General features: G+C 54.8%; 2 protein-coding genes across 32 annotated transcripts in view; one reads left to right on the top strand and one right to left on the bottom strand.

Annotated features, from left to right (window-relative positions):
* The window catches only part of SLC45A1 (solute carrier family 45 member 1), a 90,670-nt gene extending 72,378 nt beyond the window's left edge, over nucleotides 1–18,292 (top strand). For 21 of the 31 annotated variants that reach the window (XM_064525312.1, XM_064525311.1, XM_064525309.1 and 18 more), the window contains 3 exons: nucleotides 549–725; nucleotides 1,396–1,601; nucleotides 1,673–1,982. In XM_064525312.1, the coding sequence (XP_064381382.1) occupies nucleotides 549–725; nucleotides 1,396–1,601; nucleotides 1,673–1,939 (650 nt within the window). In that variant the 3' untranslated portion in view covers nucleotides 1,940–1,982. Of the gene's footprint in view, nucleotides 1–548; nucleotides 726–1,395; nucleotides 1,602–1,672; nucleotides 1,983–2,165; nucleotides 5,591–7,183; nucleotides 7,373–8,446; nucleotides 8,575–8,986; nucleotides 9,154–10,734; nucleotides 10,889–11,006; nucleotides 11,682–16,281 lie in introns of those variants that run through there. The other 10 variants (XR_010392766.1, XR_010392767.1, XR_010392771.1 and 7 more) reach the window with 10 other exon arrangements.
* MRPS16 (mitochondrial ribosomal protein S16) lies at nucleotides 4,764–5,508 on the bottom strand. Its single transcript, XM_026109934.2, has 3 exons — nucleotides 5,389–5,508; nucleotides 5,054–5,314; nucleotides 4,764–4,981 (listed from the first exon to the last, which is right to left on the bottom strand). The coding sequence occupies exons 1-3, from the start codon at nucleotides 5,399–5,401 to the stop codon at nucleotides 4,857–4,859; spliced, it is 399 nt and encodes a 132-aa protein (XP_025965719.1). The 5' UTR covers nucleotides 5,402–5,508; the 3' UTR covers nucleotides 4,764–4,856.
* Nucleotides 18,293–25,766: the final 7,474 nt, after the last annotated feature.

The following is a 25,766-nucleotide window of genomic DNA, read 5'->3' as shown; positions in this document are numbered from 1 at the left end:
TCCTACTAATGCAAGGCTGTGGAAGGAACTGAGAGACTGCCTGCGTCGGTGTCCCTGACATGGGTTTGTGAGTAGGGGTTTTTACTGTGTCAGAAGTCCTGCAGAGGCTGCAGCCGTGACATAAGAAGCACTCCTTCCAGCTAATTGTGGGAGGACGACAGCACTCTGAAACTAGCATGTGTTAAGTTACTCTGTGCAAAACTGAGCCTCGTGTCCTGTCAGAAGCTGAAGGTATTTCAGACTGCTGTAATCTGTTTTTCTGTCTTGCTAAAACCAATATTCTGTAACCTGTAGTTTGCCTCTAGGATTCCACATGGGAATTCAAGGGATAAATCTTAATGTTTAACATCCTGAATGGCTTTGACAAACATTACAGCAAAATACACAGAGAAAAGCAGTCTCAGAAAAACGGGGCTACGCATTATGTAATGTTAACATTGCACAACGTATCTTCAGTTGTGATTTGAAAGGTAGATAATAGCATCCATGGCTTACAAGGGGAAACAGGTACTCAGCAATCCTAATAGGTTACTTCTGGCTTCTTTCAGGTTGGCTTTCATTTGAGGGGATGTTGCTCTTCTACACTGACTTCATGGGAGAAGTAGTGTTTCAAGGGAATCCAAAAGCTCCTCACAACTCAGATGAGTATCAGAAGTACAACGCTGGGGTCACCATGGGCTGCTGGGGAATGTGCATCTATGCGTTCAGTGCTGCGTTCTATTCAGGTATGAAGTAAAGCCACCCTATATGCTGCTGACAGTACAATATACCTGCTCCTGAAGTGGTGCTTCTGCAGCAAGTACTCTGGCATTTGTGTGTTGCATATCTGCTACCACATGGTGTGAATGCTGAATGAGTATGTTGTTTTTTCACAGTATTATCTCCGCTAATTAGCATGGCCTGTGCTGACAGCAGAGGAGGTCAGCAGTCCAGTGAAAACACATTTCTATTACTGCAGAGTTCCTTTCACAAATGGCATTTTCAATGTACATTAAATCTAGAAGTGCACACTGCTACCCTAAGTGCAATTTGAGCCGCGCACCTGGCTGAGCACCATGGGGTCACCACAGCACCCTAACACCATACCCACACCACACAGCAGCTCCCCCCTCTTCCCCATGGGACAGGGACACGCACCGGTGGGCCGCAGCTCCACTGCACTCTTCATGCGACCAGGCTGCGTCGAGGGGGGATTTGGAGGAGATGCTGGACACGTGCCCGCAGGCCACCAGTTACCCCAGGCCCTAATGGTCACCACCTAACTGTCACTGCCCACTGGCCAGGCAGTGGGGCCCGAGGGAGCAGCCTTGCGCCCTTTGAGCCCCGCAACCTGGCTAGCAGCTGGGGAAGGCCGCGGTCTACGCTGCCCTGCGACGCTGTGGCATTGTCTTGCAGCTGTGCTGGAGAAGCTGGAGGAGCGGTTCAGCACGCGGACTCTGTACTTCGTGGCATACCTTGCCTTCGGGCTGGGCACCGGGCTGGCCACGCTCTCCAGAAACGTGTATGTGGTGCTGTCACTGTGTGCCACCTATGGCATCCTCTTCGCCACGCTTTGCACGCTGCCCTACTCCCTGCTGTGTGACTACTACCAGAGTCGCAAGGTGAGTGCGGGAGGTCGGGGGTGGGGGTGGTTCTGGCAGCAGCCCTCCCCCTCACGCTGTGTCCCCCGTAGTTCGCTGGCTCGCAGGCGGAGGGCACACGGCGTGGGATGGGTGTGGACATCTCCCTGCTGAGCTGCCAGTACTTCCTGGCTCAGATCCTTGTGGCCGTGTTGATGGGGCCTTTGACGGCAGCAGTGGGCAGCGCCAGTGGCGTCATGTACTTCGCCTGTCTCGTGTCCTTCCTGGGCTGCCTCTTTTCCTCCCTGTGTGTCATCTACGAGCTGCCGCCTGGCGAGGAGCTGCTGGAGGAGCAGCAGCCGCTTGTGCCCGATGCGTGATGTCTCACCATGTGGGAAATCAATAAAAGCAACAGGGCTGTCACCGTCTCTGCTATGTCATTGCGTGGCAAGCCGTCTCACTGCTTGTGGGGCGGGGCGGAGGACGTGTGGCAGTGCTCTGGGCCCCTGCACCCCCACGCCCGTAGAGCGGGCACTGCCCTTTTGGACAGCAGTGAGCTGGGGAGGGGCCCGCACTGCTACGGGAACCACTGCTGTTTCTTCCCAGGGGAGCGCTGGGGCCACAACTTTCCCCGCGGTTCATTGGCAGAAGTTGCCCTTTCATGGCCAGGCAGAGACCATCCCCGTTGTTGGTTGTGGTGGGCAGTAATAACGCCTGAGGGAGCAGCGGAGCCCCATCGCTGGGTCAGTCCTGATCATTTTTGGAACCATTGGCTGCTGTTTCTGTAGCAAAGTGAGCAGAAGAAAAGTTGCCAGTGAAAGTGAGCTTGCATTTCAAGTGCCAGATGTCAGAATAGAGCACCCAAGACGAGAACACAAGCTGTACAGCAGCAGCACTTTAAACAGCACTGAGACAGACTGGAGGTCTTGTACCAGAATCATTTATATTTCTGGGTTTTGCTGTCTGTTTTGTCTCTTGAAAAGTTTGAAGACTTGCCAGAAACAATTTCTAACCCAAGTTTGTTGTATGTGATATAGTATGTCCTTCATGGTAAAAGCTTTGACTTTTTTTTAAACTGTGCAGAAATGGTAGCTGCATTGAATAAAGAGAATTTTTGTGTATAGAACTTGCTGCCTAGTGCTCCCCTGGCAGTAACTGAGAAGTTTTACATTGGATTTGGAAGGCAACAACATAGTCCAATACCCAAATAACACCCATAATAACAGTAAACAAAGAGAAGACCTCTTCATCAGCCTGCCTGTTTTATGGTACAGGCATTTGGGGAGAAGGCAGCCAATGAGTAGTAATAAGTCAGAGAGGAATTCACATGTGAAACGTGCATGTAAAATGAGTAGACTGAGAAGCACAATGTGATAGGGGTGATGTACTATTTGCAGCATAGGAAAGCTTTCCCCCCACACCCCTTTTTTTTCCTGGCATCCAGCAATGCATTTTTCAAACAGAGGATAGGAAGTTTTTTTTGCAACAGTCTGTGGAGCAGCCAACAGGAAGTGACAGCCTCAGAGCAGAAATGAAGATTTTTGGTTATGGTGAGTATAGCATTTGCCAGACTTACAGGAACTACTTGAACAAGGGGGAATTTAAGGGTATTGGTTAAAAAAGAAAAAAAAAAGTTTGAAAAGGTGTTTTCCATGCTAAGTGGAATATAATAAGCAGTTTTCCAGCAAAATCCCAGTTGTTCAGCTACATAAAACTTGGTACATTTTTTTTTTTTTAACTGACCAATGCAGTTTGAGGGGAACCATCTTTTGTATCTGTGTTCCAAGCACAGCAACCCAAGCTGTTTTTAACAAATGCTTCAAATTTGTGATGAGGCATAAAGGCTAGAAGGCTTTAGTTTAGGAAGAACATCTCACCTTGTAAGCAGATGATGAGAAATGTAAACTGCCTCAGTCTGCTCACTGTCAGGCTTCCTGATCTTAAAGAGAACAGCAGTCTGTGGAGCCAGCTACTTCAGATGAGAAGGTCTCTTCAGAACATTTATTTGCACATTTCAGCAGGATTATGTTAGAGCCTTGGAAAACCGTTTAAAGGAGATTTTCCAGAAGGTAGCCGCAAAATGCCTGTTAATTTCTTGCGCTGGTGCAGTTCCCTTACTTGGTTTGTGCAGTCCGGCCATAGGGTGGACTGCGGTCTGCTCAGTGGTGTGGTAAACTGCAGTGCCGAGGCCGGTACAAAAGCGCAGGAGCGGCTTAAGCTGGTTTGCTGCAGAGCACTTCATTTCATAAAACCTTTATCTTTGAAGCAAGGAAATCCAGAATAAACTACAGAGGAGCTTCCTAGAAATACCTGCCAAGTTGCAGGTCACAATGTTATATAAAATTATGACTCTGAAAATGTCAAGTATATGGAAGGAGAATATATTATATAAACCAATACTACCTTTCACAGTGTCATCCTCTCCAGATAATAGTTTTTTCATCGTCTATGATCTTCTCTCTTTAACCAGAAATAACCCACCTGTCCTCAGTATTGTGATTTTGTTAAAGGACCTTCCTTAGAGCAATTTCATCTATTCCTTCCTTTGCCTGAGTGGGTATAGCACAAGCCTTACTGGGAAACAAAACTGAAAACTAGTCATTACTTGATGTTGTAAAATAGTGTAAGAGCTGTGCCAAAAGAAACATCAAAAAGCAAGAGGTGCATCTGCGATAGGAGAGGAACTTCAGTGAGTTTCCTACTTCTCAAGATCAGGATAAGAACAAATATTTGACAAATAAGGCTAATATTTCACTTCAGACAAACCCCACTCCCTCTTTAACTGATGCTGAAACCTTTCCCTCCAACACTGCTTTACATGAACAAAAAGCACCAGAACATCTCTGGAGAAATAAAACAGAAAAGTAGCTATAGCCCATCTGCATTTGCCTGCATGAGGGCTCGCTTGGACCATTGCACTGTCCTGTTTTAGTCAAATGATACCTAGGCAATCAAAACACTTGAGAAGGGAGCAGCAAGCAAACGGAAACTGGTAGTAGTCACATGCCATGGTTGCAGAAAGTGACATGTTATAGCTAGTAATGTGCCTTTTAGCAAAAGCCATGTTGTGCTTGCTGAAATGTCTCCATACCCACAAGGTAACAGACAAGCCCCCAGGCTTCATGTTTACTGCACACGAGTTGGGCAGCAACAGTAACTTTTCAGAGCCGAGTCTGGAGAGAGCAGAGCACGCAGAGGAAGGGGTGCACAGAGGACACGTTTAATGCAGTCAGACACTACGGGGCTGGAGGCCCGCGGGCCGCAGTCCTGCGATGCCGGGCAGCCGCGGGGCGTCACTCAGGAGGCCTCGTCGGGCCCGCCGGAACTGCCCGTCGGGGGCGCGGCGGCCCCCTGCGCTCGCCGCCGCAGCCTCTCGGCGCCGGTCACCGTCATGGGGTGGAGCGGCAGGAACCCCGCCAGGCCTGCAAGAAGGGGCGGTGAGCTGCGGGGAGGCGCCCCGGGCCCCCGGCCCGCCCCCCCGGCCCCGCGCCTACCCAGCAGCTTCTCGGCGGGCCGGGAGAGCTGCGCGCCGCAGCCCAGCCAGTGCCGCAGCCGCTCGAGGTTGAGCCCCGCCACCTTCTCGCCGTGGGCGTTGGGCAGCGGGTCGAGACAGCCGAGCTGCTCCAGGTACTTCCCGTCGCGGGCGCGCTTGCTGTGTGCCGCCACGATGCGGAAGAAGGGCCGGTTGGTGCAGCCGCCGAGGGCGAAGCGGATCACGACGTGCCCGCCCCGGTAGCTCTTCAGCAGGCGGCTAGCTGCGGAGAGAGCGCGGGGCGGTTACGGGGCGGTTCAGGGCGGCGCCGGCGGCCCGCGCCGGCAGGGCACTCACCGAGCTGCACCATGGCGGCGGCGGCGCCGGTCGCGCTGCGATGACGTCAAGGGCGCGCTGGTAGAGGAGGCGGTCGCCGGCAGCAGGCGCCCGCGCGCCGAGCACGTCGGGAAGCAGCGCTGGGAGCGGCGCGCGCTGCCCGGCTCCGGCGGGAAAGCTGCTCCTCCGGTACGCGGGTTCCGGCGGGAAAGCTGCTCCTCCGGTACGCGGGTTCCGGCGGGGTGCTCCGCCGCCGTGCTCCGCCGCCCCGCGACTCGCCGGGGGCGTAGCGCTGCGGCTCGGCGGCCGGCGCGGAGGTGTCGCTCTCGTCTCTCTCCTCTCGGGGGTGCGCGAGCGAGCCTTTTTCTATTAGTAATAGACTTTAGGCTGTGATCATTGTTGTAAAAGCCTTTTTAGCTCGTTTCCCGTAGTACCGCGAAGGGTGATCAGAATACTAATGTTTTTATGCTTTAACGGGGTAGACACGCTCTGTGCAAACATCTCTTCCTGTTTGATATTAAAAACTGAGCGATCCGTCAAGAAAATAGAGCGGCTTTCTTCTGGCTGTTTATTTTGTTTAACAACCAATAAAGGCTCATACAGAGAGCGCTGCAGGCAGCCGCCGCACACGTGCAGTGCCGGTCGCCGTGTTCCCCGCTGCTCTGCGCTCTCTCGGGGACGGGTAAGCGAAGGGGCCGCGCTCGTGCCCCCTGCCCGGTGCTCACGGACCGGGAGCGCTTTTCCCGAGAGGGCTTTTCCTTCTCGGTGCTTCCTGGGGGCGCGGGGACGGGCAGTGCCGTCTCGGAGCTGCTCCGCGGCGCTCTCTCCCCGGGGCAGCCCCAGCGCCTGCTCGCTGATCCCCGCCGCTCTCTCGGGCGCGGGCAGAGCAGCCTCGGGGCGCTCGCTGCTCGGCCTGAGCGCCGGGGTGGCGCGGCGGGCTGCGGTTGGCGCGCGGGAGCCGGCCGGCTGCAGCGCGGCGCTGCGACCACGCGAGGGCGCCATTGCGGGTCTCGCCTCCCACCCGCTCCCCCGCCCCTCCCGCGCTGTCCGTAGCCGACGCATGCGCGATGCGGCCGCGCGCTTGGCGGGCGGCGCATGCGCGGCGGCGGGGAGCAAGATGGCGGCGAGCAGGGTGGGTGTTTTCGCTCGGCGGCGGCGGGCGAGGGCCGAGGCCGCCTGGAGTCGAGCGTGTGGGAGCCCCAGGTGAGGCGAGGCGAGCGTGTGCCTTCGGGTGGCCGCGGACGTCGGTCTGTGTCCTGCCAGCCGGGGCCGTCGCTGCGTGGAAGCGGCGGTGCGGGGCAAGGGGTGGCGGGGGGGGGCTCGGGCCCGGCGCCGCGCCGCGCCGTAAGCGCGGGACAGGGTCTGCCGGAGCGCGGGTCTGCCTTTCCCTTTTCCGTGTGTCGCCTGTAGGGCCCCGGTTCCTCCGCGGGGCGGGGCAGGGGGCCCTGCGGGCGCAGCCTGGAGGAGCGGGTGGGGGGGGGGGAAGGCAGGCGGGCACCAGAGCTGGATGGGGGCACAGTGTCAGCGAGGGGACGGCTCCTGTTGCGGCAGGCATGTCCGAGAGCGCTGGTAAGTCACAAGGATGCTTAAAATCTGGACCAAACAGGGTTAAGGTCGACTTGAGTTGGGTACGATTAATGCAGTCCCAAGTTATTTACTTGAGAGTTGCGGCTAGGTGAGCAAGAAGATGGATAGAAGGCAGACGCTCCCAGGCAGTGTGAGGCCTGCCCCACCCCCAGGCACAGACTGCAGGCCCCAGCCGACCCGGGCACCAACTGATTGAACACCCTGCTGAGCCCTGCTTTCTCCTGTACAGCTGCCCCAAAGCCACAGGCTTCCCCGTGCAGCATGTGTCGATGGGTTCTCCGTTGCCTCTGACATCTCCCCCGGCACTCGTACGCTGCGCCGGGGTCTGGATGTCTCCAGCAGCAGCACAGCAGCCAGATGCCTCCCCTCATCTGGGACATGAGGTCCTTCACTGCTCTTCTGGGATGCGGGGCCCTTGGTGAGTTCCCTGCTGCCTCTTCTGGCATTCCCTGTGAGCTCGTAGATGCCTCCTGCTGCTGCTGCTGCTCCTCCTCCTCCCCTCCTCTGGTGGGGTGGGAGACCAGCGGCTCCTCCCGCAAGGGGAGCTGACAGCCACGTGCGGCACCCCTGTGCGCTGACTATGCATCTGGGATGGCACCCCCGCCCTGAGGGCCCTGCAGGGTGCCACCCTTCCTGCAGCTGCCCCCAAAGCCATTAATGCACCCACATATCCTGCCCCAACGCCCCCACAGGCCCCAAAACGCCTCCAAACCTTGCCGCAACATTGTCGCTGACTCCAGACCTTCCCCTAAACTCTGTCCCAAAGCCCCAAACAATCCTAAAACCGCTCCCAGACTCGGTCCCTGCAGCAGTGCGGTGTTCTAATAAAGATGGGATGGGATCTGTGTCTCCGCCTTGACTCAGTTCTGCTGTAGAGAAAAGGGGATTTACAGCATTTCCTGGTGAAGAGTCTTGACAGGTGGATGCACAGATAACAAACAAGTTTTTCTCTCTTTTCTTCTGAGCCGCCTCTCCGAGCCCTCTGTATGCGCCAGATGTGGCTGATCTGGGATAACCGTGCTGCGTGCAATGCTGAAGGAGAACACTACCATAAAATGGCAGGCTAAGGAATATCCTAAAAAACCAAAAGGCTCGGGAAGAGCCTGAGAGAGCACTGATGGGCTCTGGGAAGCCCCGGTGCTGCTACAGAAAACAGCATGGCTTTTAGGCACCTCCTCGGAGCAGGAGAAACGTCCTACTCCAGCCTATAGGACGATGGGTACTATTAATTACCACCTTTAATTACCAAAAGCATTGCGAAAGCAGAAGGGGCGAGAGAGGATGCATAGTGGGTTGTGGGCTGTATGTAAAGTTTAAACAAGCAACAGTCCCCTCTTAAAACAGAAACCGTTTCGTCCTAAGTAATAGATGAAGGTAGCTTTGAGTAATGTGAAGAGAAGTGGTTATGTCAGTCGCCCCGAAAGCCTCGGAGAAGCGGTCCAAACACCTGATACCCTCGCGGCCTCATCAGTCTTTTTGGTTTGTTTGGCAGGGTAGCCCACCGAAGGGGGACATCTCGAAGAGAAGCAGCAAGACCTTGGGATCCAGTTGTTCATTTTGGTCGTCGCCTGTGAGGCCAGCATCCGAGCGTAAGAGGAAGCTAGGAGCTGTATCGAAAAGGTAATAGGTTTGAAAGGGAGACAGGCAAATCAAGGGCTATCGTTCTTCCATGTAGTTAAAGATCGAGAGAATTGTCGGTAAAGCGTGTGTATACGAGGGTTTGAGAACAGTAACAGTAACACCGAAGCAGAATAAAAATAAGGTTTCGTGGAAGATGGCGTTAGGTAGGTATTAGGCGATGTGCCCGCCTGTCTAATAACTTAGCCCTAATTGCTGTGTGTAATGTTTCCAAACCATTTACCCTGTAACGTATGATGCAACGTGCTGTATTAAGACCTTTCCCTTAAGGAAAAGGGGGAGGAAAAAAAAGAGGGGAAAAAAAGAAAAGGAGCACAGTAAAGAGAAAAAGAACATGCATAAATCTAAGTGTTTCATGGACAGTAAAATGCAAGTTTATCTCTCTTTGTTACAGAGATGGAACCAAGGACAGCAAATGCTGACGAAGAGAAGAGACGGACAAACATTTTCTTGTGATTAATGCCTAAGGGACGGGATGAAACAAGGGAGCAAAAATGTAGCGGACCCTCGATATCGCCAGGAATGGCTACGGCAGGAGGTGTTTTGGCACGGGTAACTAAGGTAAGTATCGCTGATGACTGTTAGCAGTTATTTCGGCCTCCCGGAAGCAGCACCGAGGACTGAGTAACCCGTTCCTACCCTGTGGCTATTGTTAACTGTATCTGCCCTTACTTTTGCTTTGGTTGTTCCTATTTTGTTTTGTTACCGTACATGGATATATGGAAAGGGAAAGATGGAACGAATACTTTTTTAGATTAATTGCTGTGGCTGACGCTGAAGAGACTAAAAAATGTGAGCAAGCTGAAGTAATAAAATCAAATGGAGCCAAGTGAAAGCTGTCTCCCTCTGCCAGAAAAAGGGAAAGCCCATTCCTCCTGGCGAGGAAGGATCACTGTTAATAGTGATCTGAATAATAGATTGCCAGCATATAATGGAAGGTCTGTACGTGTTATGAGATATGTGCTGCTACGTTCATCTCTGTGCGTGTGACTTTACGTGAAGCATCATACTTGACAAGCTGTGAGACAGCAAATTATTATCTTAGGGGAATGGTAGTCAAGTGACCAGATTTACTGAAGAGGAAGCGAGAGAGAGAAGTGTCTGAAGCGTAAAACTAAGAGATCAATTTCAGGAAGGCTCGATGAGTGCAAGCCCCAGGTTAGCTGGCAATGGTATTTTGGGAAACAGGAAGATGGTGGATAGAAGAAAGGTTAAAGCCTTGTGAAGTTAAGGCTTCTTCTCATCAGTTCCCGCTTAGAGTAATTTTAGGAAGATTTAATATTCTCTAGCAGTGATACCATTGCTTTGTCAGTATCAGCAGACTGTCATGCAAAGTACTGGGAGGGAGTCGGGAATGGAGCTGGGACGAGGAACGTGATGCTGCTTTCACTAAACTGGGAGAAGTGGCTGTAAAACCGCCTGCCCTCAAATTCCCGGGACAAGGAAAGCCTTTTTCGGTAATGCTTTCCACATCTGCTGATTCCTTTTAAGCAGCACTGCTAGAAAACAGCAGTAAAGGAAAGCGGGTGCCAGTAGCCTCACCCTTACGTCCCCTTTGGGGCCAGAACAAAAATTCTCCAGCTGTGAGAAAGACACTTTAGCAGCAATCTGGGCTGTAACCGTCTTTGAGACTTTTAGCTTTGATTGCACAGGGGCCATCCAGTCTGTTCAATTCCCTCTAAAGTAGTAACGTCAGGGAAATGAAGAGACAGCAGAGTATCATCTATCCAAGTGGCACAATGGGCACTAATCTTAATGAGCAGGGGCAGGGGGTTGGTTACTGTGCAAGTGTTACAAGCAGTGGCTCTTCTTGTGCGCGTCTGAATTGACAGAGGGGCAGAGCATGGTTGCGCCAAAAATGTGGAAGCAGAAGGTTTCCGAGAGGTTGATCTCTAGCGGCTACTTAGTCTAACTTCCCTTTTGCAGCAAGCCCGACTGTCGTCGTAGCTCCCAGAACAGGGGTTGGGGGAAGCGGTACTTGTGGCTTGCGTATTCTCGTTTACCTCGCTTGTGTGTGTATTAGATCTGCTTTTGTGCTTATAAACAACTTTGGATTCTTATGATTTTCTGCAGAGCTTTGATTTTTTTTCTTCTTCTCTCTCTCTATTTTTTTTTTGTTTTGCTCCCTCCATACTTTTGTAGGGGGATGGATTTTACTATGCCTCCATCAACAAGCGCTGGCTGGCAAAGTTGTGTCCCAACGGAGGCTCTTAGGCGAGACGGAGGAGTTCAGATCCGCAACCAGCCAGAAGATCGTCGCCCGGGAGGGGTTGCTAGCCTCGAGCTATAGGCGCTGGTGCGTGTGGCTCATTCTGTCAGACTCAAAGAGGTTTTCTTTGGCTGCGGAAATTTTAGCTTGCCTTTACGCCCTGTAGCGGTAGTATTTTTGTACTGATAAATTGTGTTAATCCTAGGCGTTCAGAACCTCGGGGAATGACTGTATGCTGCCATGAAGAACTCCAGGCTACCACTGCCCTTGGACCTTTGTAAGTTATCATGTGTCGAGAGCATCCAGGAGAATCCAAAAGGCAGCGGAAAGGTTCTCTGCCTGGTCTTGACAAGGAGCCTTTGGCCACGGGAAGGTCATTAGCATCCTTACTGGACTTGCGGGTAATAAGCCATGATGTGTGGACCAGCTAAGGAGGAGGGGCGAATAGCGACTGGTAGCACAGTCACTGTGGCATTGCTGTTGCGAGCAGGGCCGTGAGGTCTGTGCGAAGCTTCACCTGCCTGTTTGGAGCTCTATTTTGGTCTGTTTACCTGGAATGACCAGTGAGGCCTAAAATAGGAATTTTCGTGGCTAGATGGGTAAGCTGTGATCCCCACCCATCTTTGCCTTGCTTCACTGCTTACCTACAACTTGGGACCCCAGAGTAAAAACTGCTGCAGCGCTTAAGGGAGGCTCTGGATTTGCCCAGGTTGGGGAACCATCATTAAAGCTTTGGGGGAAGAAAGCTCTAAAACGAGAATGTCCCAGTGACCTCGGTGGTTTGATTCATTTGCAGGATGCTGTTCTGAGGGCCGGCAACTCAAAGAGGAGCAGCTCAGCCCGTTTTGTTGATTTCGGTGATACTGTTTTGAGGAAGCATGTAAGTACGGAAGGGGTCTGGGAGGGTTTTCAAACAAGATGGGAAAGAGCAAGGAAGATTTGAGAGTGTGGAAAAACTAGGTGCCATGGGTGCTGAAGTTGTTTAAGGGCATTTGAGGTTAAGCGTCTGAAAGGGGCTAATGCACGAGGAATAGTAAAATACCGTGACTGAATGCGGGGTTCCTCCCTGGCCTGGGCCTGTGCGTGCACCCTCGCTCCTGCAGATGCAGACACCCTGGAGCTATAGGGAAACGGGCGAGCAGGTCCACAAGCGGACTTTGGGCGCAGCAGTGCGCAGCGAGCTCTGTGTGCTTGGCAGGTGAGTGGGGTCGGAGCGTGGCGAGGGCTGCTGCGGGCTCTCTGGCTGCATCCGATTCCGATCCCTGTCGCTCTGTCCAGCGCTCCATCCTTCCCTTTCTTTCCCCGTGGCTCCGTCCAGTGCCCCATCCCTTTGTTTAGCCACTCCTTCCTCTGCCCAGCTCCCCATCCCGCTTTTACTCTTTCCATCCCTCTGTCGATATCTCCATCCCTCCAACTGGCTCCCTATTGCTCTATCCAGGTCTTCATCGTCCTCTTCCTCTCCCTATCCCACTAGCTGCCCGCTGTCCTTCTGTCCTGCTCCCTGTCCCTCTGCCACTCTCTTCTGTCTCTCCATACTTCTCTTTGCCTTCCCAGCCCTCTGTCCACCCCTCCAGCCTTCTCTTTCTATTTCCATCCCTCTGCTCAGCTCCTCATCCATCTATTTGCCTCCCTATCCCTCTTTTCCCCTGTTTTGTCCCATCTCTCTGTCTGAATTGCCCTCCCTCTTTTTCTCTCCCCACCTTTCTGGCCAGCTCTTCATCATTCCCATTCTCTTCCCATCGCTCCGACTGGCTCCCTGTCGCTGTCTTCCCATCCTCATTCCTCTGCCTGGTTCTCCCCCCTTCTCTTTTGCTTCCTGTCTCTCTGCCCACCTCTCCTTCCCTCCTCGCCCTTCTCTATTCTTCTGCCCACCTCCCCTTCCCCATTTTTCTCTCTTCTGCTCCCTGGTCCTCTGTGCAGCCCTCCCTCCATCTGTGTGGCCCTCTCTCCCTCTCTTTCTATTCCTTTGTCCAGCGCCCTGACCCTGGGGCCAGGTCTCTGTCCTTCTCTTTCTTTCTCCATCCCTCTGCCAAGCTCTCTGCCCCTCTTTTCTTCTGTTCTGCTCCCTGTCCCCGTGTCGAGCTGGAGGTCTGTCATTGCTGTGTGTTTTGGCTGGTGCGGCGGGTGCCGAGAGGCGGTTGGCGCTCGGCAGAGCTGGTGATCGGCAGCGCCCAGAGGGTGCCATCGATCGGCCTGGTTCGGGTCACGTCGGACACCTCTGCGGGGACTCTCCCTGTGGAGGCGCGGGGCTGTGGCTGTGCAGCGGGGGAGCACTAGCGGGCTAGAGATGCCGTGGGGTATGTAGTCGACAGCAAAGAGGCTCCCAGGAAAGGTGTCGTGGAGGCAGAGAGCAGCAGAGGCTCCGAGTCCTCGAGCATTAGGACAGGTGCTCGCGGTAGGGCGGTCTGGAGCTGCTGTTGTTGTCTGTCCTACTCGTCAGCACGGTCTGCAGTTACTGCCTCTTGTCTGCCTGCGCGCAGCCAGGGCTGCCGCACGGTGCAGCTTGACTCGCGATCGCGATGCTGGCATTGAGCCCACTTTTCTGTCAGGTCTGCCTTTATGCAAACTGGTGTCTTCCCTATGTCTACAGCTCAACCCATGTTGTTGATTTAGTGCTTCCTGAGGGGCCATGCTGTGCTGTCAACACCCCCGCCCCGCCGTCACTTCCTGACAAAGAATGCTTTGAGGTTATCTTAGCAAGTGTGATCGTTTACGTAGCTTCTGGCTCGTTTCTTTCCTTGGAATGCCTTTCTCTCTGCTCTTCTGGCCCCCTCCAAACAATTTCTGCTTCTAGTACTATTAATGCTGGGCCATAAACCTTCCAGAGCTTCCTTCTTTGAAGCCCAGGGGTTTCAGTATTGTTTGTGCTTTGAGAGTAAAGGTCCTTCACAACTGATGTCTTAAGTACACAGCTGTCTTACCTGGGATTTTTGCTTTCGCAAGTTACGGTTTCTATCAGGAGCCAGCTGCAAAAGTGACTTTGCTATAGCAGAGAAATGGGGTTATGTGTGTGCAAGTACACAGCAAAACCATAATCTACAGTACCGGTAGCACGCTAATTGGAAAAACAGTAACAACTTTGGTGTTGTAGGACTGAGAGTTAGTTGGTTCCATTAAAAACTACTGAATATAATTTTTGACATAGGCCAATATGCACCTGAGTCCTTCTGACTGGGTGTGCGGAACACCAAGCGCCTTTCCCTAGAGTGGGGCTTTCAAATTCAGAGCGTGTTCCTTTTTGCAAAGATATTGCGTACTGCCTACGATTTTTCCATACTTAAAAAGATGGTTCTCAGATCAGACAACTTCTTTGTGGTGACGGATATGTAGTGCTGTTTTCCTAAGACAGGAACGCTGTAGTTGCACACTTTTACAATTCAGGTCATCTCATCAGTAACAAAAATCCCTTTGTCATCAACTTGATGCACGAATACATACCGCACGTGTAGTGTTTTGCAGTGCCTGTAATCAAGGAGCCTGGCTTCTCCTGTTTGTAGTTTATAGTTGTGTGTAAATAAATCTGCTCCTCACAGAGCAAGGCTGTATGCAGGTGCAGTCCTCTCAGTTCCGATGTTGTAAAGCTGCCTTTAATGGCATATGGTACGTTAAAGTACAGCGTGCTGCGGGAAGCTTTTCTAGGCGTGAGAGATTCACCTGGACTTCTCATAGCCCCCAAAATATGATGTTTCATAAGTTCTGTCTCTGTGTGTGTGTATATGATTCTCCATTCTGTGCTTTGTGTGTTGGTGATCTGTTCATCACAGTAGCCAATAATAGGAGGGACATCTGTCCTTAGGGAGAGAAGTGGAGTTTCTCTTATTTGGAGGGGGAGGCGGCTTTGAATTGGATCCATTTCTTGCTTCTGCTCTCTGTTTACATTTTGCACTTCTCTTTAGCTTCAGCTAGGGAAGTTAATCTTAAAAGAAAGTATTGCATCTTTCCCTTTCTACGTAGGCATCTGTGATGACAAAATAGAACAAACCCCAACAAAAGCAAGCCAAAGCAGGATACAGCTAACAGTGTCAATGGTGTTGGAATGGATTACTTCCGTGCCGCTCCTGTGAGGCAAAAATAACAAGCAATTGCTATTAACAGTGACTTTGGGATTCTTGCGAGAACGTCTCCTCCTATTTTTGTTGACTTCAAGGGTCCAATTGGTAGCATTTTTCCTTTTCTTTTTAGCTTTTCAACTTACCTCATTATTTTTAGTCAGTAATTTGGCAGTTCTCCATGCGTGTGCGTTGCTGATCGATTCCATCCATTCTTTAAAAGAAATTGACAGATTTAATAACTTATAAATAAGAATTGCTACATGTAGGCATAGATTTTTTTTTAAATCCTCTTTTTCTTTGTTACTTTTAAAAGAAGTGCTGGGTGTAACGCACGAGTAAGATTTGTGTGCTGTAGGGTTAACTTTTTGGAAACGTTAAGCATGCTGGTTAAGCGTTGTCTGTTAAATGTATTAAGTGCTCTCCAATACTCATCTCTGCCGTCTTCCTTCAATGTGACTTTTATTCTAGTGCAGTCATAATATTTTACTGTTCGTTAGTCACTCCTCCCAGATTCCAGCTATGCTTACACGGTCATGTGAAAATCGCAAGCAACAATACTATCGCTAGGTCTAGCAGCTTCTCTTTGAGTTGCTCTCCTCTGTCATCTTTATGCCATCCCTGGAACTTAATTTAAAAAGACAAGGAACTCAGTTTAAAAAGGCAATATAACCACCACTAGGTGCTTATATTTTTGGAGGACTTTTCCCGAGCTTTAATTGTGACTGATGAAACCATTTCATCTGAGATGACTTACAGCTACGTTCACCTTTTACAAAAGCCTGAACCGTTTCTTTTATGGGCGGGTTTTCGTTTTGTATCTTGTCCGTAATCTGCCACACAAAGTCTCCAGGTCCTGCTGTTTCTGAAACAGGTTTTTTGTGTGTGTGTAAACTAAAGGTGTTATTAATTGCCCTTCTTGGTTCCGTCTGTTGCAGAGCGCTCTCTGCCAGGGGGCGTGTGGTGGTGGACACCTGTATTCCTCTGGACTCTTCTTAACACGGTTATCATGAGCAATGAATGCGTGATTTCAGTAACTTGCGAAATGCAGCCTTGCCCTCAAAGCCCAAGGGACAGAATTAAGGTGCAGATAAACCATATTAAGATGCTGTTGTTGAAAGCTTTAAGGATTCCCTCCTGCCCCCCCCCCCAATTATCTTTTTTTTCCTTTTCGGTTTATCATAATACGTACATGCCGTGAATCGCTTTGAGACTGTTAAACATCTGTTTTATCATTTCATTCCTGTTCAACAAGCACCATCTACTACTGGGCTCTCAGGAATGCAGTGAGCACAGAACTACGTGTATTTAGAAATGTGCCTTTCCAAAGGTGTTTTGGCTGGGTGGGGGGAGATCGGTCCAACCCTTTGAGGCTACCTCTACTCTGTTTAATTTCATTTTGAATCTCTTCCTTCCTTTGCTTTCTCATAGGGCCCGTCTGTCAGCTAACAAATAAAGAAGACGGAACAGCCTATCCACATAGGAGGCACCTGACATAGGAGAACTGATATACAGTAAATGTAAATGCGCTAGACCTCTGGTACATCACGGGCGTTTGTTTAGATCTGTACATTCAGATCTATAGTTCCGCATTCGGAATGTGGCATTTGCCCAAGTATCTAATTCCTGTGTGTCGTGTGGAAGCCACTGCACAGCTGCCAATCTCTACAACAGGTTATCAGAGAGAATGAGAATGCTGCATTTCAGCTCATGACTGCAAAAGAGGCTCCTTTATGTCCAGTTTCAGAATTGTGACCTACTTCATCCTTCTGCTTTGACGTTATTTCTCAGCAGGAATGGTAGCACTTTAACTGTGCAGCGGTTGAAACCGGTAATGTGTAGGCCAGCGCAGTTATGCTGTACCTTTCTTTGATATGCATTTCATCCTTGTATCAAGCTTCTGGGAAAATAAACAGTACAGAGTTCCGGAAGATGTGCCTTTAAATAGGTGGTAAATCTAGAGGCGTGTCTGAATTCCAAGTGGCTTGTAACTTCATATCTGTCTTCAGCGTATACTTTTCTATCGCTCTTATTCCAGGCTTGCCTCTGACAATCTGTATTACTGTGGTGTATTGCGTTTCACAGGCAGCGATATATTCAACGACAACATGAGAACTGCTCTGCAGCGGGCTCTGTAATCGATGATCATGAGATCCATGCTCTGGGCTGGTCACTTTAGGCCTTTACACAGAGTATTCTTTCTAGTCACACACCCCGTGCGATCCTCTCCTTCAGCTGTTTTCCCAAGGGATTGGAAATGCTTCTGGTAAGTCCTGTATTTTCCTAAATTTTCCACCATGTCCTTGCTGGAATTGGATACCATTATAGCAGGGAGAGGCAGCCTACATATGCGCAAGGAACATTGAGGCAGAAAGAAGTTGCCTCTTTGGCCCACCTAATCTACTTCAGAGAGTTTTATTTTTGACCTAGAGCTTGGGTCTTTGAGTGCTGTGCACAGCATGCGTTGGTTTCCCTGTTCTTTTAACAAGGTTATCGATGCCCTTCAGTTGTTTCTTCAGAGGGGGGAGTTGCTGCAGGAATTGCTGGGGAGGCCCTGACCGCGGCATGTGGAAAAGACACCTTTGACTGCATCCAGCTGAAGAAATGTAAGCTGAAGGATCAGAGTAAATAACTGTCTAGGTCTGTTACCTAGCGACACGTTATCAGAGTTTTTTTATGAGCAATCACACTCGATCAAGTGCCTATTCATTCCGTGAATATTACTGCAAGAGTGCGTACGTTACTGATTCTTTAAAGTGAGTCCATGGCACTGGTGGGGTAGTGTGTGTTCTGAAGACTAAATCCAAGAGCAACTCATTTCGATGCTGTTCTCTTACATGAAAGCACTTAGAGCAGATTAAAACATTTATCGTCCTGTTTTGTTTATTGAATGGACTGTGAGACTCGGAAAAACCTGCAGCGAAGGAGACACGGTAGTCAGTTTCCTTGGAGAAGGTGTCTTGTCCTGTACTTTAGGGCTTCCTGTACATTTTGACAGACAGTAGTGAATGACTGGTCTCCTTTGAATCCCTGGGCAGCAGAAGGTTCTGATTGGAAGGCAAAATGTTTCTTGCAGCCGGGTTTGAAGAAGCTGGCTACCAATCTGTGGAGTCACTGGAAGTTTTTAAAAGACAGTCATCACCTTTTATGGAAGGCGATGCACTTTCGTTACTAATCCCAGTAGCAATCGAGCCAGGTAAGTGATACGTAGGAGGTCAAGCCCATTAGTCTTTTTCACACAGTAATAGCCTTTAGGCTGTGATCCCTCTTATACAAGTCCAGATATTTTAGAAACTGAACAAGCCTTTTTAGCTTTTTTCCTGTAGTACCGCAAAAGGTCATCAGAATGCTAATGTTTTTGTGCTTTAACATGGTAGACATACGCTGTGCAAACATCTCTTACTGTTTAATAATAAAAACGGAGTGGTCCATTGAGACAGTAGTGCAGCTTGCTTTTGGCTGTTTATTTTGTTTAACAATCGATGAAGGTGAGAGGTCGAAAGTCCTAAAGACAACTGTTGCTTGTTTAATGGTTGCACACTGTCCTGTTACGTAGTGTGTTTGTGTGTGGGTTTTTTTTTTTTTAACGGCAGCCTTTGAGAGTTTTTTGTCTGTAGCATATTTTGCAATGTTAGAATGAAAGCTTTCTTAATAAAGCCTCTAGTATAATACTAACGGGCTGGAGTATGAAATACAGAGAGTCTGTGCCTAGCAGCAGGCACTGTAAATACCTGTAGATCAGACTGGGCAGGGGCAGTGAAATGTCTCCAAAGGCCAGTGCTGGAGTCGCGTGCTGGCCCGGGGTGACAGGACGGGAAGTCGCGGGGGCAGCTGCTGTGGCGGTGCTGCGCGTGGGAGCGAGCGCAGGAGGCAGGTAGCGGCGCTCGCTGCCGCCCTCGCCCGCTTACAGAGCGGTACTGCAGCCGGCCGAAGAGCGCATGCGCGGTGGCCCGCGCCGGGCCACGCACCCAGCTGTTCACGGAGGGTGAGGCGCCAGCACTGCACGGAGGGACCGCGCGCATGCGCAGTAGCTCACGGTCGCACTCACTGCTGCCCTCAGCCGATAGCAGGTACGAGCGGCGCATGGGGGCTCGCGCATGCGCACTGGCTTAGCGGCACTCTGCCGTCCCCGGGCGCGGAAAGAGCAGAACGGCACCCAGTGGCGGCGCGCACGCGCACGGCGTCCCTCCGCACCCCACCCCCCCCACGCTCACTGCTGCCCTCCCGTGTCGAGATAGGGGTACTGCTCCAACGAGGCGCTCACGCGTGGTGGGGTCACAGCGCTCACTGCTTCCCCGGGCTGTCGAAAAAGCGGTCCTACACGCAGCGAGGGAGCACATGCGCACGGGGTTAATCGTGATCACTGCGGCCCCGGCGTCTCACAGAAGCAGTGCAGCAGCGAGCGGGCGCGCAGAAGCGCAACTGCCGCCCCCACCGACCGTCGCGTAGCGGAAAAGCGGTGCTGCACCCGAAACGGGGAGGCGCGTGCGCACTGCGTCCCGCCCGCTATCGGCTGCTGTCCCGTGTCGAAGACGATTCCGCCTTCCGACACTGGGCTTCCGGGAGGCCGTGTAGTTTTGCGCGGCATGCCGGGAGTGGTAGTCTTCCGGCACTGGACTTCCGGGAGGTCGTGCTGTTTTGCGCGGCATGCCGGGAGGGGTAGTCTTCCGGCACTGGGCTTCCGGGGGGCCATGTTGTTTAGCGCGGCACGCCGGGAGCGGTAGTCTTCCGGCACTGGGCTTCCGGGGGGGCCATGTTGTTTAGCGCGGCACGCCGGGAGCGGTAGTCTTCCGGCACTGGACTTCCGGGGGACCATGTTGTTTTGCGCGGCATGCCGGGAGCGGTAGTCTTCCGACACTGGGCTTCCGGGAGGTCATATTGTATCGGAGGGCATGCCGGGAGGGGTAGTCTTCGGTCACTAGCCTTCCGGGAGGCCATGCTGTTTTGCGTGCCATAACGGGAGCGGTAGTCTTCCGGCACTGGGCTTCCGGGAGGCCAGGTTGGTGTCTAAAAAGCAGTGCTACGCCCGAAACAGATGCGCATGCGCACTGGTTTTCCCGTGGTCATTGATGCCCTCGGGTGTGTCGACACGCCAGTACTGCAGCCACCACGGGCCACCCCCGCATACAAAGGACACTGCAGGCAGCAGTCGCACACATGTGCAGTGCCGGTCGCTGTGTTCGCCGCTACTCTCTGCTCTTTCGGTAACGGGTAAGCGAAGGGGCCGTGCTCGTGCCCCCTGCCCGGTGCTCACGGACCGGGAGCGCTTTTCCCGAGAGGGCTTTTCCTTCTCGGTGCTTCCTGGGGGCGCGGGGACGGGCAGTGCCGTCTCGGAGCTGCTCCGCGGCGCTCTCTCCCCGGGGCAGCCCCAGCGCCTGCTCGCTGATGCCCGCCGCTCTCTCGGGCGCGGGCAGAGCAGCCTCGGGGCGCTCGCTGCTCGGCCTGAGCGCCGGGGTGGCGCGGCGGGCTGCGGGTCGCCCGCGGGAGCCGGCCGGCTGCAGCGCGGCGCTGCGACCACGCGAGGGCGCCATTGCGGGTCTGGCCTGCCTCGCGCTGCGCTCCCCCCGCCCCTCGCGCTGCGCTCCCCCCGCCCCTCGCGCTGCGCTCCCCCCGCCCCTCGCGCTGCGCTCCCCCCGCCCCTCGCGCTGCGCTCCCCCCCGCCCCTCGCGCTGCGCTCCCCCCGCCCCTCGCGCTGCGCTCCCCCCGCCCCTCGCGCTGCGCTCCCCCCGCCCCTCGCGCTGCGCTCCCCCCGCCCCTCGCGCTGCGCTCCCCCCGCCCCTCGCGCTGCGCTCCCCCCGCCCCTCGCGCTGCGCTCCCCCCGCCCCTCGCGCTGCGCTCCCCCCGCCCCTCGCGCTGCGCTCCCCCCGCCCCTCGCGCTGCGCTCCCCCCGCCCCTCGCGCTGCGCTCCCCCCGCCCCTCGCGCTGCGCTCCCCCCGCCCCTCGCGCTGCGCTCCCCCCGCCCCTCGCGCTGCGCTCCCCCCGCCCCTCGCGCTGCGCTCCCCCCGCCCCTCGCGCTGCGCTCCCCCCGCCCCTCGCGCTGCGCTCCCCCCGCCCCTCGCGCTGCGCTCCCCCCGCCCCTCGCGCTGCGCTCCCCCCGCCCCTCGCGCTGCGCTCCCCCCGCCCCTCGCGCTGCGCTCCCCCCGCCCCTCGCGCTGCGCTCCCCCCGCCCCTCGCGCTGCGCTCCCCCCGCCCCTCGCGCTGCGCTCCCCCCGCCCCTCGCGCTGCGCTCCCCCCGCCCCTCGCGCTGCGCTCCCCCCGCCCCTCGCGCTGCGCTCCCCCCGCCCCTCGCGCTGCGCTCCCCCCGCCCCTCGCGCTGCGCTCCCCCCGCCCCTCGCGCTGCGCTCCCCCCGCCCCTCGCGCTGCGCTCCCCCCGCCCCTCGCGCTGCGCTCCCCCCGCCCCTCGCGCTGCGCTCCCCCCGCCCCTCGCGCTGCGCTCCCCCCGCCCCTCGCGCTGCGCTCCCCCCGCCCCTCGCGCTGCGCTCCCCCCGCCCCTCGCGCTGCGCTCCCCCCGCCCCTCGCGCTGCGCTCCCCCCGCCCCTCGCGCTGCGCTCCCCCCGCCCCTCGCGCTGCGCTCCCCCCGCCCCTCGCGCTGCGCTCCCCCCGCCCCTCGCGCTGCGCTCCCCCCGCCCCTCGCGCTGCGCTCCCCCCGCCCCTCGCGCTCCCCCGCCCCTCGCGCTGCGCTCCACCCCGCCCCTCGCGCTGCGCTCCACCCCGCCCCTCGCGCTGCGCTCCCCCCGCCCCTCGCGCTGCGCTCCCCCCCGCCCCTCGCGCTCCCCCCCGCCCCTCGCGCTCCGCTCCCCCCGCCCCTCCCGCGCGGTCCTGGGCGGTGCACGCGCGGTGCGGCGGCGCGAGCCCTGGGCGGCCGGCGCACGCGCGGTGCGGCGGCGGGCAAAATGGCGGCGAGCAGCGTGGGTGTTTTCGCTAGACGGCGGCGGGCGAGGGCAGAGGCGGCCTGGAGTCGAGCATGTGGGGGCCGAGGTGAGGCGAGCGTGTGCCTTCGGGTGGCCGCGGGTGTCGGGCTGTGTCCTGCCAGCCGGGGCCGTCGCTGCGTGGAGGCGGCGGGGCGGGGGGGGGGGGAGTCGGGCCCGGCGCCGCGCCGCGCCGGGTCTGCGCGGCGCCGGCTCTGCCGGAGCGCGGCTCTGACTCTCCCTTTTGCGTGTGTCGCTTGCAGGGCCCCGGTTCCTCCCCAGCGCGGGCCGGGTCGTGCGCTCGCCCCTGCGGACGCAGCCTGGAGGAGTGTGTACGGGGGGTGTCTGCGCGGGGATCTGGATGTCTCCAGCAGCGGCACGGCAGCCTCGTCTGGGACGCGGGGTCCTTCGCAGCTCTTCTGGGATGCGGGGCCCTTGGTGAGTTCCCTGCTGCCTCCTCTGGTGTTCTCTGCGAGCTCATAGATCCCTCCACCTCCTCTCCCCTCACCCCCCCCCCCCCCCCGCCCCGCTCCCCTGTCTGGTGGAGTGGGAGACCGGTGGCTCCTGCCGCCGAGCTGAGAGCCACGTAGGGCACCCCTGTGCGCTCCCTATGCATCTGGGATGGCACCCCTGCCCTGAGGGCCCCGCAGAGTCCCTCCCTTCCTGCAACCAGCCCCCCCAAAGCCATTAAACCACCCACAAATCCTGCCCCAACGCCCCCACAGGCCCCAAAACGCCTCCGAGCCCTGCCGCAACGTTGTCACTGACTCCAGACCTTCCCCTGCACTCTGTGCAAGGCCCCAAACATTCCTCAGACTGCTGCCAGACCCAGTCCCCGCAGCAGTGAGGCGTTCTAACAAAGATGGGGTGCGATCTGCGTCTCCGCCTCGACTCGGTCCCGCTTTAGAGAAACAGGAACTTAGAGCACTTCCTGGTGAAGAGTGTTGACGGGTGGATGCGCAGATGACAAAGAGATTTTTCTCTCTTTTCTTCTGAGCCGCCTCTGAGAAGCCTCTGTATGTGCACGATGTGGCTGATCTGGGATAATCGTGCTGTGCGCAGTGCTTAAGGAGAACATTGCCCTAAAATGGCGGGCTAAGGAATAGCCTAAAAAACCTAAAAGGCTCGGGAAAAGCCAAAGAGAACACCGATGGGCTCTGGGAAGCCCCAGTGATGCTAGCGAAAACAGCGTGGCTTTTAGGCACCTCCTCAGAGCAACAGCAATGTCTCGCTCCAGCCTATGGGACAATGGGGACTCTTAATTACCGCCTCGAATTACCACAAGTGTTGCGAAAGCAGAAGGGACTAGGGAGCATGCAGAGCAGGTTATGGACTATATGTCAAGTTTAAACAAGCAACGAGCCCCTCTGCAAATAGAAACAGGTTTAGCCCTAAGTAATAGACGAAGGTAGCTGCGAGTAACGTGAAGCGAAGCGGTGACGTCAGTCACCCCGAAAGCCTCGGAGAAGCGGTCTGAAAATCTGGTACCCTCGCGGCCTCGGCAGTCTTTTTGGTTTGTTTGGCAGGGCAGCCCACCGAAGGGGGACGTCTCGAAGAGAAGCAGCAAGACCTGGGGATCCGGTGGTTCATTTTGGTCCTCGCCTGTGAGGCCAGCGTCCGAGCGTAAGAGGAAGCTAGGAGCTGTCTCGAAAAGGTAATAGGTGTGAAAGGGAGACAGGCAAATCGAGGGCTATCGTTCTTCCACATAGTTAAAGACTGAGAGAGTTGTCCGTTAAGTGCGCGTCTGCGAGGGTTTGAGAACAGTAACAGTAATACTGAAGCGGAATAAAAATAAGGTTTTGTGGAAGATGGCGTTAGGTAGGTATTAGGCGACGTGCCCGCCTGCCTAATAACCTAGCCCTAATTGCTGTGTGTAACGTTTCCAGACCGTTTACCCTGCAACGTATGGTGCAAAGTGCCGTATTAAGACCTTTCCCTGAAGGAAAAGAAGAAGAAAAAAAAGGGGGAAAAAGAAAACAGGGTAAAGAGAAAAAGATCATGCATAAACCTAAGCGTTTCACTGGAAGTAAAACGCGAGTGTATCGCTTCCTTACAGAGATGGAACCGAGGACAGCAAATGCTGACGAAGAGAAGAGACGGACAAGCGTTTTCTTGTGGTTAATACCGAAGGGACGGGATGAAACGAGGAAGCCAGAATGCAGCGGCCCCTCGATATCACCAGGAACTGCTGCAGGAGGAGGCGTTCTGGCACGGGTAACTAAGGTAAGTATCGCTGATGACCGTTAGCAGTCCTTTCGGCCTCCCCGAGGCAGCGCTGAGGACTGAGTAAGCCGTTCCTACCCTGTGGCTGCTGTTGCCTGTATCTGCCTTAGCTTTGCTTTGGCTGTTTCTCTTTTGTTTTGTTATCGTACAGGCAGCTACGGAAAGGAATAGATGTCATCCTTACTTTTTTAGATTAATTGCCACGGCTGAAGTTGAAGAGACCAAGAAAGGTACGCACCGAAAGGGCACATCTTGAAGAGAGGCGGCTAGACCTAGCGATCCAGTTGTTCGTTTTGGTCGTCGCCTGTGAGGCCAGCATCCGAGCGTAAGAGGAAGCTAGGAGCTGTCTCGAAAAGGTAATAGGTTTGAAAGGGAGACAGGCAAATCGAGGGCTGTCGTCCCTCCATGTAGTTAAAGACCGAGAGAATTGTCGGTTAAGTGCGTGTATACGAGGGTTTGAGAACAGCAACAGTAATACTGAAGCGGAATAAAAATAAGGTTTCGTGGAAGATGGCACAGGTAAGTATTAGGCAACGTGCCCGCCTGCCTAATAACCTAGCCCTAATTGCTGTGTGTAACGTTTCCAGACTGCTTACCCCGTGACGTATGGCGCAAAGTGCCGTATTAAGACCTTTCCCTTAAGGAAAAGAAGAAGAAAATAAAAAAAAGAAAAGGGGAAAAAAGAAAACAGGGTAAAGAGAAAAAGATCATGCGTAAACCTAAGTGTTTCACTGGAAGTAAAACGCGAGTGTATCGCTTCCTTACAGAGATGGAACCGAGGACAGCAAATGCTGACGAAGAGAAGAGACGGACAAGCGTTTTCTTGTGGTTAATACCGAAGGGACGGGATGAAACGAGGAAGCCAGAATGCAGCGGCCCCTCGATATCACCAGGAACTGCTGCAGGAGGAGGCGTTCTGGCACGGGTAACTAAGGTAAGTATCGCTGATGACCGTTAGCAGTCATTTTGGCCTCCCCGAGGCAGCGCTGAGGACTGAGTAACCTGAGGGGCTCTGGCCTGGGCTAGGGCAGAAGTGCAGGCAGGCGGGATCAGGCATTTTCCTCTCAGCTCTCCGAGCTGAATTCTAGCCCCGAAGGAAAAAGCATTGGGGGGAGGCTGTCGGCTACTCGGACACCTGCCACGTCGAGGGCAGGGGCAGGAGCTGACCCTTCCCGGACGGACGGACAGACGCTGGTGCGGCGGTGACTCTTTGGGTATCGCAGGTAAGGGGAGGCACGCTGGTGCCGAGCTCCAGGGCGGTTTGCCTGAAGACGCTGCCCGGGGGAGGAGGTTACGCGTTGTGTCCGGGGCTGGGAGCTGGTCCCCGAGTCCCGTGTACTTGGGAGTGCCTGCGCTTGCCAGGGAGCCCGGTGCTGTTCCCAGAGCTGCGGGGAATTTCCCTTGCGTTGCCTGGACCCTCGGGGCTCTTGGGGGTGTTTCCCCTCATCGCGAGGGCAGCCAGAGCCCCTCCAGGGCTGCGTGAGGTCCCCGAACCGCTCCCGGCTTTGCTTTTGGCACTCCGCAGTGTCGCTCGTGTGCCTGGGGCAGCCTGCAGGCGCCATCCTGTCAGCCGCGTTGAGCCCTGCGGCGTGCCTGGTGAGCCCTCTGGTGTGCGCCAAGGCCCTTCCTCTGTATTTTGGTCTGCCCCAGAGCCCTGCACTTGCCCTCTGATGCCCTCAGGACCCCTCAGTTCACATTCTGGGTTGCCCCCGAGCCCTCTGCGTGCCTTTCGGTGCGCCCCGGGGCCCCGTGTGTGTTTTGCGGCACGCCGCAGAGGTCTCTGTT

The sequence above is a fragment of the Dromaius novaehollandiae genome, chromosome 24 (genome assembly GCF_036370855.1).
Source record: "Dromaius novaehollandiae isolate bDroNov1 chromosome 24, bDroNov1.hap1, whole genome shotgun sequence".
Lineage (NCBI taxonomy): Eukaryota > Metazoa > Chordata > Aves > Casuariiformes > Dromaiidae > Dromaius > Dromaius novaehollandiae.
Note: the sequence above shows the minus strand (reverse complement) of the source record. Positions and strands in the feature narration are given on the sequence as shown.

Bases quoted from the DNA above. Each gene is read 5' to 3' on its own strand.
- MRPS16 (XM_026109934.2), bottom strand. The intron at 4,982-5,053 runs GTAGGCGCGGGG...CCCTTCTTGCAG, and splicing joins GCCCGCCGAGAAGCTGCTGG to GCCTGGCGGGGTTCCTGCCG.